The sequence below is a fragment of the Hyperolius riggenbachi genome, chromosome 3 (assembly GCF_040937935.1).
Source record: "Hyperolius riggenbachi isolate aHypRig1 chromosome 3, aHypRig1.pri, whole genome shotgun sequence".
NCBI lineage: Eukaryota > Metazoa > Chordata > Amphibia > Anura > Hyperoliidae > Hyperolius > Hyperolius riggenbachi.
Window position 1 is genome coordinate 240,581,187 of NC_090648.1, and position 15,119 is coordinate 240,596,305.

Sequence of the window (15,119 nt, forward strand, 5' to 3'; positions counted from 1 at the left end):
CAGGCCGCTCAGAACATCTGCTCGCCGGCCCAGTAGCTTGGCTCGCTCTGCTACTGTGCAGAGCGCTTCCAGCTTTGGGGGATGATGGGGACACGTGTGGGGTCAGGGCAAACATGCGCTATGGAGGGCCATTAAGCCAAATTACCAGGATGGCTAGTGGATGATCTGAGTGAAGATGGCGAGGGAGCCCAGAGCCTGGAGGGGACAGGAGGAAGCCCTAGCCAAGTATCAATTATTTTAGTCTCTGTGTCTCAGGTTTCCTTTAGTAGATAAATTAATGGCCTTTCCCGAGTAATTAAAAAAAATTTGGGGGGGGTAGTTTTTTTTTTTTTTATGGAATCCAGGGCTGTGGAGTCGGTACAAAAATCTTCCGACTCCAATGCTGACTCCTCAGTTTATGAAACCATCGACTCCAACTCCAGGTACCCAAAATGCCACCGACTCAGACTCCTTAGCCTAATACTTATCAGGGCTATGGATTTTGTCCAGAAATCATCAGACTCCTCATTTTATGAAATCACCGACTCCGACTGCAGGTACCTAAAATTGCTCCGACTCCAACTCAGACTCCGAAGCCCTGATGAATTCTTCAGTCTATCCTATCAAACGGTGTAAAGATGGTCCTATACGGGTCAGAGTGCAATATGTCAACTGATCAAGCCTTTAAGCAGGGAAGGGCTTTCGAGTACTGAAGTAATCGAATTCGGAATTCTAATGAAGATTAAGTCCAGGGATCCTATGTGTGTGTGACCACTGTAATACGCGACCTATGGGACGCGTACCACCACTCACTATTGTACTTTCCCCTTCGCCGGGAGGACGTGGATGTGCGGTAGTGAGTGGTGGAACACATCCCATAGGTTGCATATTACAGCAGTGACACGCATAGGGTCCCCGGACTTCTGGGAAAGTTAGTTGGAATTCTAATGAAGATGCACCTGTGACTGCTGGATGGGGGGCATCCAGCAGTCACAGGTGCATCCATTATAATTTCAAATTTGAGTACTTCAGCACTCGAAAAGCCCATCCCTGTCTTTAAGTGGAATTGTATCAGATACAGAGCCATTCCTACACCATTCGGCAAACCAGATTTTAATAGGTAGAGATTCATCAAGCATCTATTAAACGACAAACAGTGTGCTATTCAACATTATGTGGCCTTCGATTCCTCACCACGTAGAGAGTTTCAGCATGTCACATCAGACTTTTGATAAATTGTCCAAAATCAATCGAAAATTAATCGGTTAAGTACAGGCAACAAATGACCAGCAGATTCAAAATCATCAAATTGGTTGGAAATACAGTATATAAATGTGCTCTCTTCAGCTAAATCTAGAGCCTCATTCCCAACATGGAGAAGAATAGAAAAATGCATATATGTTTCTGTGCATTTGCACTTTAATTCAAATAACTATACCTGTCATTTGCATTGCATGCAGTTTTCCTAAAAATGTATGCAGCAGTGCATTTGGAATTCAGCAAAAACACTGGTGAGAATGGGAATAATGGGATCCAATTGAGAAAATGAAGTAGAGCAGATCCGCAACTGCACACCCTTGCAGAAAACTCGTTCTTTTTTTGCCCTAACTATACCAATAACCTTACCTCCATTAGAAAGACATAGGCTTCCAATGTTGATGTGTCCTTTTCTTTTTTGTTCATACCTGCGTGACAATATGAAAATATGTAAATAGTAGACGTTTCTGAAAAACGACAGAAACTAGACACAATAGTACACATTATACATCAGAATGGAACTAGCAAGCCAATCCAACACATTTACAAACACAACTGTACTCCAAAAATAGGCCATCGTCGCCTATAGGCCATAGGTCAGTGACGTATTACGTTGCTAAGGAGGGAGTGAGAGAGACGCACAATGGAGATGAAGAGGTACAACGGAGAGCAAAGCCTGCACTCTGCCACACGTTGGTGCCGTCGTACACACCAGTTTCCTTGGACGAGAACCACCTTGTGTGTGCACCAGGCTTAAAAAAAAACCTGAAGTGAGGAAGCTCAATCCAGGTAGGAGGGTTTTTCAGGCTCTTTTAGTCCCCTATACTTTCCTAATGGTTTTGGGTCACCCCAAACTGCTTGAGTATTCTGTTGTCCAGGTCATACTTACCCAAGTAGAGGTAAGGCTCTGCAGCCCTGTCCCCAGATGTAGCTATTCCATTGAATAGCTGCTCTGAACTCCTAAGGCAAGCTTTGCGTCTTTGTAGTGCGGTCAAACAGCTACAACTGGGGACAGCACCGCAACAACAAGCTGGATGGAGGACCAGTAAAGGCTCTATACTATCCAGAGTCTTCCCTCTGCTTAGGCAAGTATCAAACCTGAAGTAAGTTTCCTCACTTACTTTAGGTGTATTGCAACAGGACCTTAATCTTGCCCATATCATTACTCAGCTTGATGTTGGTACTAGTCTGCCGAATGTCATTTACTTGGCCCACAAATAAAGAATATATAATACTTAGACATGAGCAAACTTAGACGAGGCAGAATTAAGTAACATTACGTACAATGTGCACTTCTTGTCTTTAAAAATATTGCAAAGTACAGTATAGCCTTAAAATAGATCCAAGTTAGTTCCACGTCTCCAAAATACAAGCCCATAATTCATCAGCTCTGGATAGTGGGCAGAGGCATACAAATGATGCCTTTATGCTGGTACTGTCCAGGCCAAGCATATAGCACACATTTAGCCATTTGAGTCACATAACATGTTGCAGGGTAACCATCAGTGCAAGACAGATTTTGTGAGGCACAAAAGCTGAAGAACTGCAAACTGCTCCTTTGGCTTTAGTACGCTACTATGGTCACTTCCTATTCAGGCAAAATGTGCAGAAAACTGCAGACCCCCACGCCTCTATAAACTTTAAGAGCTGCAACTGGCTCCATTGAAATTAGCAACTTTGCCAGGAATGCCCAAAATTTGTTATCAGGCACTTACAGTGCCAACAATAGGACCCCTTGTACATAACAGAACTCGTGAGTGATTTCTGTTTTTTTTAAATTTGCCACACGTAATGAAAGCCAATGGCATCACATTTGACTTTACTTGTGCGATTTTTCTACAGAAAAAAATTTGGCCAACATGTATGCTTTTTTTTTTCAGCACGGACATGCGATGCATGCAATTTAAGTCAGTGGAAACACATGAAAAATCGCATTACTAATGTGCAAATTGCATTTTTAAGTTAATCAGATACATACTCGTAAATTAACTGATAAATACAGGGTGGGGGAGAGAAAAACACTGTAAAACTGTATAAAAACAAGCAAATGAAGATTCAAACTGAAAGATTGCAACATGCAGAATCAGAAAAGCAAAAAAAAAAAAAAAAAAAAAAAAAAAAAAAAAAAGCTGAAAATTGCAGGAATAAGCGCAAGTTTAATCAGTGTTACAATTCTAGAGTACATTGCAGAACTGACCTGTAGAGTAGCTCCTGGGCAACAGTATCTCCATAATCATGGGACAGCACATTTATTTTTTGATCTGTAAGGCCAAGGTAATTAATCAGAGCTTCTACAATACTGGCCTGCTCAAAAATTGAATAGCGATGTAGCCTCTGTAAAAGCAAAATGAAAAATAAAGATACTGGGAAAAATAGTATTAAGATTGTGAACGGACTTACAGGTTTGTCAACTGACTTACAGGTTTGTCACTGAAACCAAAACCTATGAAATCCAAAGCAATCACTCTGTGAAATCTCTGTGATAAGCCTTCCCAGATCTGCAAGAAAATATCAATGTTTGAGAATAATAATAATTGATATTCTGGTGCTACATAGTACCTATTCTTATACCTATTAAAATGCTAAAGTCATTCCTAGATGATCGAATAGAACTTGCATAAGGGAGACATGAGTGAAGATGTTAAAACATATAAAAAGCATCCTTCATCAACACCCGACTAGTTTTGGTGAGCACCTGGCTGTTATTCGCTCACCTACTCCTATACTATAAGCAGAGTTGCACACAGAAGCACCGGCCCTGCATTCCCTCATCTCGCCCCACCCAGCTACTTTTTCATGACATCCAGCTACATTTTCATGCAACCTGGCTAGAAAAAAATTTCTGGGGAGAACACGGAGCTTAACATCTACTCTAAATGCCATACCAACTCATTCTACGCAGAGACTGATTTGACATGTTACAAAAAGAAAACTTCAGAAATAGCTTCACTGTACAGCCTAGTTTTTGTTTTACTGTCCTCTACCCGTATCTAACTGAAAAATAACTGACTTCCCATATTTCTAAGGCCTACATTACTACACAAACCCTAGATCTAATTACAGTACCTCCCATTTCATGCCTCATCTCTTATCTGCCCTCATACTAATGCCAACTTATCTTTCTCATGCCCACCTTTCCACTAGCATTTTCCCTTTCCATTCAAATATACAGGTCCTTCTAAAAAAATTAGCATATTGTGATAAAGTTCATTATTTTCTGTAATGTACTGATAAACAGACTTTTATATATTTTAGATTCATTACACACAACTGAAGTAGTTCAAGCCTTTTATTGTTTTAATATTGATGATTTTGGCATACAGCTCATGAAAACTCAAAATTCCTATCTCAAAAAATTAGCATATTTAATGCGACCAATAAAAGAAAAGTGCTTTTAAAACAAAAAAAAAAGTCAACCTTCAAATAATTATGTTCAGTTATGCACTGACTCAATACTTGGTCGGGAATCCTTTTGCAGAAATGGCTGCTTCAATGCGGCATGGCATGGAGACAATCAGCCTGTGGCACTGCTCAGATGTTACGGAGGCCCAGGATGCTTCGATAGCGGCCTTAAAGAAAACCTGAACTGAACATTAAAAGTCAAAATAAGCATACACAAGTCATACTTACCTTCCATGTAGTCTACTCCTCAGTGTCTTTCTCCTGTCCCGCGTCCTATTTGTTCACTGTGATCAAGGGAATTTTCCGTCCTCCATTTTGAAAATGGCTATTACCCATAACAGCTTTCTGGTCAGCACACAGTTAAACTGTAACATCGTCCACTTGAGCCATAGGGAAACATGGACATTACCGGGTACATCAGTTTTTCCTCTCAGCTATAACTGACAGCAACTGATACTTTACTGACAGCAACTGATATATTTCAGATCTGACAAAATATTGTCAGAACTGGAAGGGATTATTATCAGAAGAAAATGGAGAGCTTCTGAGAGGAACTGATGGCAAGGTAACTATGCAATGTTCATTTGAAGTTACCTCATGTGTTTATTTTAAATATTTATACTCAGTACAGGTTCTCTTTAAGCTCTTCCAGAGTGTTGGGTCTTGCGTCTCTCAACTTTCTCTTCACAATATCCCACAGATTCTCTATGGGGTTCAGGTCAGGAGAGTTGGCAGGCCAATTGACCACAGTAATACCATGGTCACTAAACCATTTACCAATGGTTTTATCTCCATAAAGCTTTTCAGCAGATGGAAGCATGAAGTGCTCCAAAATCTCCTGAAAGCTAGCTGCATTGACCCTGCCCTTGATAAAACACAGTGGACCAACACCAGCAGCTGACATGGCACCCCAGACCATTACTGACTGTGGGTACTTGACACTGGACTTCAGGCATTTTGGCATTTCCCTCTCCCCAGTCTTCCTCCAGACTCTGGCACCTTGATTTCCGAATGACATGTAAAAGTTGCTTTCATCCGAAAAAAGTGAGCAACAGTCCCATTTCCTGCACACGCCTGTACACGGTGGCTCTGGATGTTTCTACTCCAGACTCAGTCCACTGCTTCCGCAGGTCCCCCAAGGTCTGGAATCAGTCCTTCTCCACAATCTTCCTCAGGGTCCAGTCACCTCTTCTCGTTGTGCAGCGTTTTCTGCCACACTTTTTCCTTCCCACAGACTTCCCACTGAGGTGCCTTGATACAGCACTCTGGGAACAGCCTATTCGTTCAGAAATTTCTTTCTGTGTTTTACCCTCTTGCTTGAGGGTGTCAATGATGGCCTTCAGGACAGCAGTCAGGTCGGCAGTCTTACCCATGATTGCGGTTTTGAGTAATGAACCAGGCTGGGAGTTTTTAAAAGCCTCAGGAATCTTTTGCAGGTGTTTAGAGTTAATTAGTTGATTCAGATGATTAGGTTAATAGCTTGTTTAGAGAACCATTTCATGATATGCTAATTTTTTGAGATAGGAATTTGGGGTTTTCATGAGCTGTGTGCCAAAATCATCAATATTAAAACAATAAAAGGCTTGAACTACTTCAGTTGTGTGTAATGAATCTAAAATATATGAAAGTCTAATGTTTATCAGTACATTACAGAAAATAATGAACTTTATCACAATATGCAAATTTTTTTAGAAGGACCTGTATCGTAACAATTTTCAAATCAACCCCTCTCTTCCACTGCTAGAATCACATTGTATAAATTGCTATAACTGACAACAGTTTCATCTGACCTACATATTACATACAAAAGTATTGGTCACTGATAAAAGAATCACCTTATACCAATCATAACTGGAGGTTGGGAAGCCATGCAAAAGAATGACGACATCTGAGCTTCCTACTGCTCCCCATGATTCTGGTTTAAAACAGAAACAAGAAATGTAGGTAAACAAAAAATCTTAAAGCGGATCCCAAAAACATTGCACAACACACAATGAAAAGTTTTCATTCTACATATGAGGCCAGAAACCCACTTAGAGCGATTTTCCGAGCGTTTTGCGATTTGAAAACTCTTGCTAATGTAATGCTATGGGTGTGATCCCACTTGAGCGATGTGATTTTATAAAACTGCCCCATAGCATTGCATTAGCAAGACCATTTTCAAATCACTAGCGATTAGAAATCACTCACAAAGCGATTCACAAAGCAGTGCTAACCCAGTTAGCACGCCTAAAAGACTTTAGGCGTGATAACTATTGCACCACGCTGGTGAAAAGCCAGTTCAGGCGTGATAAGTTTAGGCGTGATAAGTTTAGATCGCGCGCCAAGTCCCGCACGCAAAGCAGCGCCATTAACCACTTGAGGACCGTGGGCTTTACCCCCCTTAAGGACCGGCCACTTTTTTTCCATTCAGACCACTGCAGCTTTCACGGTTTATTGCTCGCTCATACAACCTACCACCTAAATGAATTTTGGCTCCTTTTCTTGTCACTAATAAAGCTTTCTTTTGGTGCTATTTGATTGCTGCTGCGATCTTTACTTTTTATTATATTCATCAAAAAAGACATGAATTTTGGCAAAAAAATGATTTTTTTAACTTTCTGTGCTGACATTTTTCAAATAAAGTAAAATTTCTGTATACATGCAGCGCGAAAAATGTGGACAAACATGTTTTTGATAAAAAAAAACCCATTCAGTGTATATTTATTGGTTTGGGTAAAAGTTATAGCGTTTACAAACTATGGTGCAAAAAGTGAATTTTCCCATTTTCAAGCATCTGACTTTTCTGACCACCTGACACGTTTCACGAGGGGCTAGAATTCCAGGATAGTATAAATACCCCCCAAATGACCCCATTTTGGAAAGAAGACATCCCAAAGTATTCACTGAGAGGCATAGTGAGTTCATAGAAGATATTAATTTTTGTCACAAGTAAGCGGAAATGACACTTTGTGACAAAAAAAAAAAAAAAGTTTCCATTTCTTCTAACTTGCAACAAAAAAAAAAAAATGAAATCTGCCACGGACTGACCATGCCCCTCTCTGAATACCTTGAAGTGTCTACTTTCCAAAATGGGGTCATTTGTGGGGTGTGTTTACTGTCCTCGCATTTTGGGGGGTGCTAATTTGTAAGCACCCCTGTAAAGCCTAAAGGTGCTCATAGGACTTTGGGCCCCTTAGCGCAGTTAGGCTGCAAAAAAGTGCCACACATGTGGTATTGCCGTACTCAGGAGAAGTAGTATAATGTGTTTTGGGGGGTATTTTTACACATACCGATGCTGGGTGGGAGAAATATCTCTGTAAATGACAATTTTTTAATTTTTTTTTTTACACACAATTGTCCATTTACAGAGATCTTTCTCCCACTCAGCATGGGTATGTGTAAAAATACACCCCAAAACACATTATACTACTTCTCCTGAGTACGGCGATACCACATGTGTGGCACTTTTTTGCACCCTAACTGCGCTAAGGGGCCCAAAGTCCAATGAGTACCTTTAGGATTTCACAGGTCATTTTGAGAAATTTCGTTTCAAGACTACTCCTCACGGTTTAGGGCCCCTAAAATGCCAGGACAGTATAGGAACCCCACAAATGACCCCATTTTAGAAAGAAGACACCCCAAGGTATTCCCTTAGTAGTACGGTGAGTTCATAGAAGATTTTATTTTTTGTCACAAGTTAGCGGAAAGTGACACTTTGTGAAAAAAAACAATAAAAATCAATTTCCGCTAACTTGTGACAAAAAATAAAATCTTCTATGAACTCACCGTACTACTAACAGAATACCTTGGGGTGTCTTCTTTATAAAATGGAGTCATTTGTGGGGTTCCTATACTGTCCTGGCATTTTAGGGGCCCTAAACCGTGAGGAGTAGTCCTGAAACAAAATTTCTCAAAATGACCTGTGAAATCCTAAAGGTACTCATTGGACTTTGTGCCCCTTAGCGCAGTTAGGGTGCAAAAAAGTGCCACACATGTGGTATCGCCGTACTCGGGAGAAGTAGTACAATGTGTTTTGGGGTGTATTTTTACACATACCCATGCTGGGTGGGAGAAATAACTCTGCAAATGACAATTGTTTGATTTTTTTTTTACACACAATTGTCCATTTATAGAGAGATTTCTCCCACCCAGCATGGGTATGTGTAAAAATACACCCCAAAACACATTATACTACTTCTCCTGAGTACGGCGATACCACATGTGACACTTTTTTGCAGCCTAGGTGCGCTAAGGGGCCCAACGTCCTAATCACAGGTCATTTTGAGGCATTTGTTTTCTAGACTACTCCTCACGGTTTAGGGCCCCTAAAATGCCAGGGCAGTATAGGAACCCCACAAGTGACCCCATTTTAGAAAGAAGACACCCCAAGGTATTCCGTTAGGTGTATGGCGAGTTCATAGAAGATTTTATTTTTTGTCACAAGTTAATGAAAAATGACACTTTGTGAAAAAAAAAAAAAAATCAATTTCCGCTAACTTTTGACAAAAAATAAAATCTTCTATGAACTCGTCATACACCTAACAGAATACATTGGGGTGTCTTTTTTCTAAAATGGGGTCAGTTTGTGGGGTTCCTATTCCGCCCTGGCATTTTACGGGCCCAAAACCGTGAGTAGTCTGGAAACCAAATGTCTAAAAATGACTGTTCAGGGGTATAAGCATCTGCAAATTTTGATGACAGGTGGTCTATGAGGGGGGCGAATTTTGTGGAACCGGTCATATGCAGGGTGGCCTTTTAGATGACAGGTTGTATTGGGCCTGATCTGATGGATAGGAGTGCTAGGGGGGTGACAGGAGGTGATTGATGGGTGTCTCAGGGGGTGGTTAGAGGGGAAAATAGATGCAATCAATGCACTGGGGAGGTGATCGGAAGGGGGTCTGAGGGGGATCTGAGGGTTTGGCCGAGTGATCAGGAGCCCACATGGGGCAAATTAGGGCCTGATCTGATGGGTAGGTGTGCTAGGGGGTGACAGGAGGTGATTAATGGGTGTCTCAAGGTGTGATTAGAGGGGGGAATAGATGCAAGCAATGCACTGGCGAGGTGATCAGGGCTGGGGCCTGAGGGCATTCTGAGGGTGTGGGCGGGTGATTGAGTGCCCTAGGGGCAGATAGGGGTCTAATCTGATAGGTAGCAGTGACAGGGGGTGATTGATGGGTAATTAGTGGGTGTTTAGGGTAGAGAACAGATATAAACACTGCACTTGGGAGGTGATCTGACGTCGGATCTGCGGGCGAACTATTGGTGTGGGTGGGTGATCAGATTGCCCGCAAGGGGCAGGTTAGGGGCTGATTGATGAGTGGCAGTGCCAGGGGGTGATTGATGGGTGGCAATGACAGGGGGTGATTGATGGGTGATTGACAGGTCATCAGTGGGTTATTACAGGGAAGAACAGATGTAACTAATGCACTGGCGAATTGATAAGGGGGGGTCTGAGGGCAATCTGAGCGTGTAGGCGGGTGATTGGGTGCCCGCAAGGGGCAGATTAGGCTCTGATCTGATGGGTAACAGTGACAGGTGGTGATAGGGGGTGATTGATGGGTAATTAGTGGGTGTTTAGGGTAGATAACAGATGTAAACACTGCACTTGGGAGGTGATCGGACGTCGGATCTGCGGGCGATCTATTGGTGTGGGTGGGTGATCAGATTGCCCGCAAGGGGCAGGTTAGGGGCTGATTGATGGGTGGCAGTGACAGGGGGTGATTGATGGGTGATTGACAGGTGATCAGGGGGATAGATGCATACAGTACACAGGGGGGGGGGGGGTCTGGGGAGAATCAGAGGGGTGGGGGGGGGGTGATCAGGAGGGGGCAGGGGGGGGATAAAAAAAATAGCGTTGACACATAGTGACAGTGAGTGATTGATGGGTGATTAGGGGGGTGATTGGGTGCAAACAGGGGTCTGGGGGGTGGGCAGGGGGGGGGGGGGGTCTGAGGGGTGCTGTGGGCGATCTGGGGCAGGGGGGGAGAAATCAGTGTGCTTGGGTGCGACATAGGGTGGCTGCAGCCTGCCCTGGTGGTCCCTCGGACATTGGGACCACCAGGGCAGGAGGCAGCCTGTATAATACACTTTGTAAACATTACAAAGTGTATTATACACTTTGTATGCGGCGATCGCGGGGTTAACATCCCGCCGGCGCTTCCGTATGGCCGGCGGGATGTTGCGGCGGGTGAGCGGAGACAGGCGCCGGCGGAGGATCGCTTCACGGATGACGCGATCGCTCTGCCCATGCCCTTACAAGGACTGCCGCCTCTGTGGGTGAGCTGGTCCTTGCGGGCTCCACTTCCCGGCCGCCCGTGCGTTAGGCGGTCGGGAAGTGGTTAAACTCTATGCGAAGTGCACCAGACTTTGCTAGCGCAAGACTTTTGATCAGCTGTGGACTGCGGTGCTAACCCAGTTGATGCTATAGTTATCACGCCTAAACTTATCACGTCTAAACTGAGTTTGGGCGTGATAAAGGGCTGTTCACCAGCATGCTAACTGTTAGCACCGCTTTGTGAATCAAGCTTCTAGTGTGTTAAATTATCTTCCTGCTTTTTTTTAAAATTAGAAAAAGGTTGTTAATCCAACCTGGAACTGACAAGATGACAATTATAAGTACTGGCCTGAGTTCCCTTTTATTTTTTTTGCATTGCAGTATAAAAAAAAAAAAAAAAAAAAACCCAAAAAAAAAATAAAAAAAAAAATAGTGCTGTTTCTATGCACATGAGGCAGTCAACCAGCAAGCTGAATTCGCCCCTGGCTCTCATGAAAAGTAAACACAAGCAAAAACACTTATCTGGCTGTGCAAACATTGCTGATAGCAAGAGAGTGATCTCAAGCTACCAAGCTATATATTGTTGCTACAGGGCATACAATTATCTCAAGTTTATTTTCAGTTCAGGTCTTCATGTTTTGAGTTTCATGTTCAATATTGCATGTGCTCCACTCAGTGAAGCTGCAGAAACATCGCTATACAGGTCCTTCTCAAAAAATTAGCATATTGTGATAAAGGTCATTATTTTCTGTAATGTACTGATAAACATTAGACTTTCATATATTTTAGATTCATTACACACAACTGAAGTAGTTTAAGCCTTTTATTGTTTTAATATTGATGATTTTGGCATACAGCTCATGAAAACCCAAAATTCCTATCTCAAAAAATTAGCATATTTCATCCGACCAATAAAAGAAAAGTGTTTTTAAAGCAAAAAAAAGTCAACCTTCAAATAATTATGTTCAGTTATGCACTCAATACTTGGCCGGGAATCCTTTTTCAGAAATGACTGCTTCAATGCGGCGTGGCATGGAGACAATCAGCCTGTGGCACTGCTCAGGTGTTATGGAGGCCCAGGATGCTTTGATAGCGGCCTTAAGCTCATCCAGAGTGTTGGGTCTTGCGTCTCTCAACTTTCTCTTCACAATATCCCACAGATTCTCTATGGGGTTCAGGTCAGGAGAGTTGGCAGGCCAATTGACCACAGTAATACCATGGTCAGTAAACCATTTACCAGTGGTTTTGGCACTGTGAGCAGGTGCCAGGTCATGCTGAAAAATGAAATCTTCATTTCCATAAAGCTTTTCAGCAGATGGAAGCATGAAGTGCTCCAAACTCTCCATAATAGCTAGCTGCATTGACCCTGCCCTTGATAAAACACATTGGACCAACACCAGCAGCTGACATGGCACCCCAGACCATCACTGACTGTGGGTACTTGACACTGGACTTTTTTATTTTTTTACAGTAATGTTTTTGTTTTTTTGTTGTTAAACATTTTATGTGGGCATTTTTGGGAGGGTGGGATATAAATAGTGTTTTATTTGGGGAAATATTTGTGTATTGTAATGTTTTTTTACTTTTAGATGTAGTTTTACTTTTTGGCCACAAGATGGCAATCTTGAGTTTGTTTACATGACGTCACTCTAAGCGTACAATGTACGCTTAGAGGGACATAGGTTCAGCGGGGGAGAGGAATCAGTGATCGGGCACCATAGCCCGATACATTGATTCCTGGGCTACCGAATCCGCGGCCGGGAGTGCGCGATCGGCCGCGGGAGCGCGCATGTCCTCCTTGACGTTTTTATACGTCGAGGACAAAGTGGTTAAAACAATAAAAGACTTGAACTACTTCAGTTGTGTGTAAGGAATCTAAAATATATTAAAGTCTAATGTTTATCAGTACATTACAGAAAATAATGACATCACAATATGCTAATTTTTTTAGAAGGACCTGTAGATGATGCTGCAGTAGAATAACTATTTTTCTTGTATATGTGGACTGCTTTGTAACAGAAAAACTAGAGAACTTGTCATACCAATGCTACAAATGCTTGTCAGCACAGAAGGCTTCTTTTGACTATTTGTCACCCAATTAAAACAGAAACTCAAGCCTGTTAGGTCCAGCGTGTCCTGTAGATACAGTTAGCATGACCAGACCTAAGGTCACTCTAAATTATGCCAACTCCCTGGTACAATGAAAATAGACATAGAAGCAACACTACACACTACAGGATTGGTTCTGCAGAAGAACAGAGCTACAAGTACCTCTGTAGAAAATTTGTTTTTCTTTGAAGGTGAAGAAAGCTCCAGTTGACCTCCAGGTGAAGAGTCCCGGAGAGAGATTAGGAGGAGGAATATGTAGGTACACAGCAATGAGCGGAACCGTAATAAGGCCCACCTGAATCCACCATTCCTTCATCCTGAAAAACAGGATCATATTGAAAGCATTTTAATATATTCAAAAATATTCTGGAAACATAAGTAATGTACTAAACCTGGAAACAGAAATTCTTACAAAAAGCTATTTCTGTATTTAGGTGCCACAAGAAACCATGGGGCTGAAATAAGGCTACCACATAGCTGTGGCAAAAGAAACTTGGGTGTTCACATCACTTCCCCATACTACTTGTCTGCCACACAAGTTTAGAGCATGATTCAAATGCAGATGGCAGCTATTAACACCTTATAGTGGTTCCTGTGATATACCACCATATAATGGTGCCTGCACTGAGGCCCATGCCCTCATTTAGTGACAGTCATTTACTCTGGTAGTCTAGTGCAGGGCTTTCCAACCCCGTCCTCAAGTACCAACTCACGCGGACTAGCGACAGTTGCGGCGGCGACTGTCGCCAGGCGATTGACCGCGCCAATCGCCTGGCGACATCAGTGACGGTTCGGGGTGCGTGCCCTTGCAACGGCGCATACTCACGGGCGACCTGTCGCCGCAACACGCGCGCGCCACGTGTTGCAGCGACAATTGTAGCCCGTGAGTATGGGCCATTAATCAGCTTTGTTGAAACACTTATCTCAGCTGTGAGTGTTTGTGATTTTCTGCAAAACATGCACTTTTGGTGGTGTTTGAGAACAGGGTTGGGAACTATGGTCTAGTGGTTCCTGTTTTATAGATTTAGTTGATGGCCTATTGCTCTCCCCTTACATACATTTCCCCAGTGGTCCCCACCTTCCATACAGATTTCCCCTGGTAGCACCCCGCTTTCCATATATAGAGTTCCCTTATGGTGTGGTGGTCTCCCTTACATACTTTACCCGGGTTGTCTAGTGGTTTGTATAAAAAAAATGTATGCAGCTTGAAAATGGACCAAACAAATACTACAAAGGTGGAATTTTATTGGTCCTTTGTCAATCTGCATACATTTGCATAGAAAACTACTCATCGGGCTTTATTCTTACAGCAAAAATGTTATGTAAAAAAAAGATTCCTGTGCACTCATTACACATACAGTCACAATCAGATCATGTATGATGTATCACTGATTTTAAAAAATGAGGTTACTGCTTTATTCCAGCAGCACAAGTAACTGTTTTTTAATTAGTTTATCATTTCATTTTTGTGAATCAAGCACTGCTATCACAGTATACAAGTTATTTATGATGAATACTTGACAATAGAATAGTTTTATCACTTTTTTCCTTTTAATTATTGCAGATATAATGTGAAACAAACGTTTCCTTTCCAGCATTATATAAAAAGTGCTGCACCAGCTCAGGGACACACCTTTTCCCTTGCAAAGCAGTCATATTTCACCTCACTCATCTCTTCACAATCCCTAAACACTTTTAACTTCCTACTCCACCCCACCTCCTCCCCCATATTTTATCAGTTGAAGATTTTGCATCATACTTTATTAGCAAAGCTGATACAATACGGAATAGATTCAATATGCAACACCTTTCGCCAGCCCAACCATGTACTCCACTTTCCTCACCTTTCCTGGTTGCTCATCTACCAGAAACTACCCCGCTCTACCTGGCCAATCACTCACTCTGAGCTCACCCCCTGTAACGGCTTTCACTGCTTTAATGGAAAGGCGCCTTTCGTCACTAATCTCTAAAGCTCATCTCACTACCTGTGCGCTGGACCCTATTCCCACTTATTTTATGCCCCATCTCTCCTCTAATCACTATTTTCAACCTCTCCATCTTAACATGCATATTCCCTTCCTCATTTAGGCCTCTTTCACAGTGGGACATTGCGATT

At 42.4% G+C, this 15,119-nt stretch overlaps 1 protein-coding gene across 4 annotated transcripts in view; it reads right to left on the reverse strand.

The window, feature by feature from the left end:
- Positions 1 to 15,119, reverse strand: part of MEST (mesoderm specific transcript) — a 44,728-nt gene that overhangs the window by 12,124 nt on the left and 17,485 nt on the right. For all 4 annotated transcript variants that reach the window (XM_068276033.1, XM_068276031.1, XM_068276032.1 and 1 more), the window contains exons 2-6: positions 13,166 to 13,320; positions 6,474 to 6,553; positions 3,657 to 3,734; positions 3,434 to 3,570; positions 1,606 to 1,664 (exon numbers count right to left, since the gene is read on the reverse strand). In XM_068276033.1, the coding sequence (XP_068132134.1) occupies positions 1,606 to 1,664; positions 3,434 to 3,570; positions 3,657 to 3,734; positions 6,474 to 6,553; positions 13,166 to 13,319 (508 nt within the window). In that variant the 5' untranslated portion in view covers position 13,320. The remainder of the gene's footprint in view (positions 1 to 1,605; positions 1,665 to 3,433; positions 3,571 to 3,656; positions 3,735 to 6,473; positions 6,554 to 13,165; positions 13,321 to 15,119) is intronic.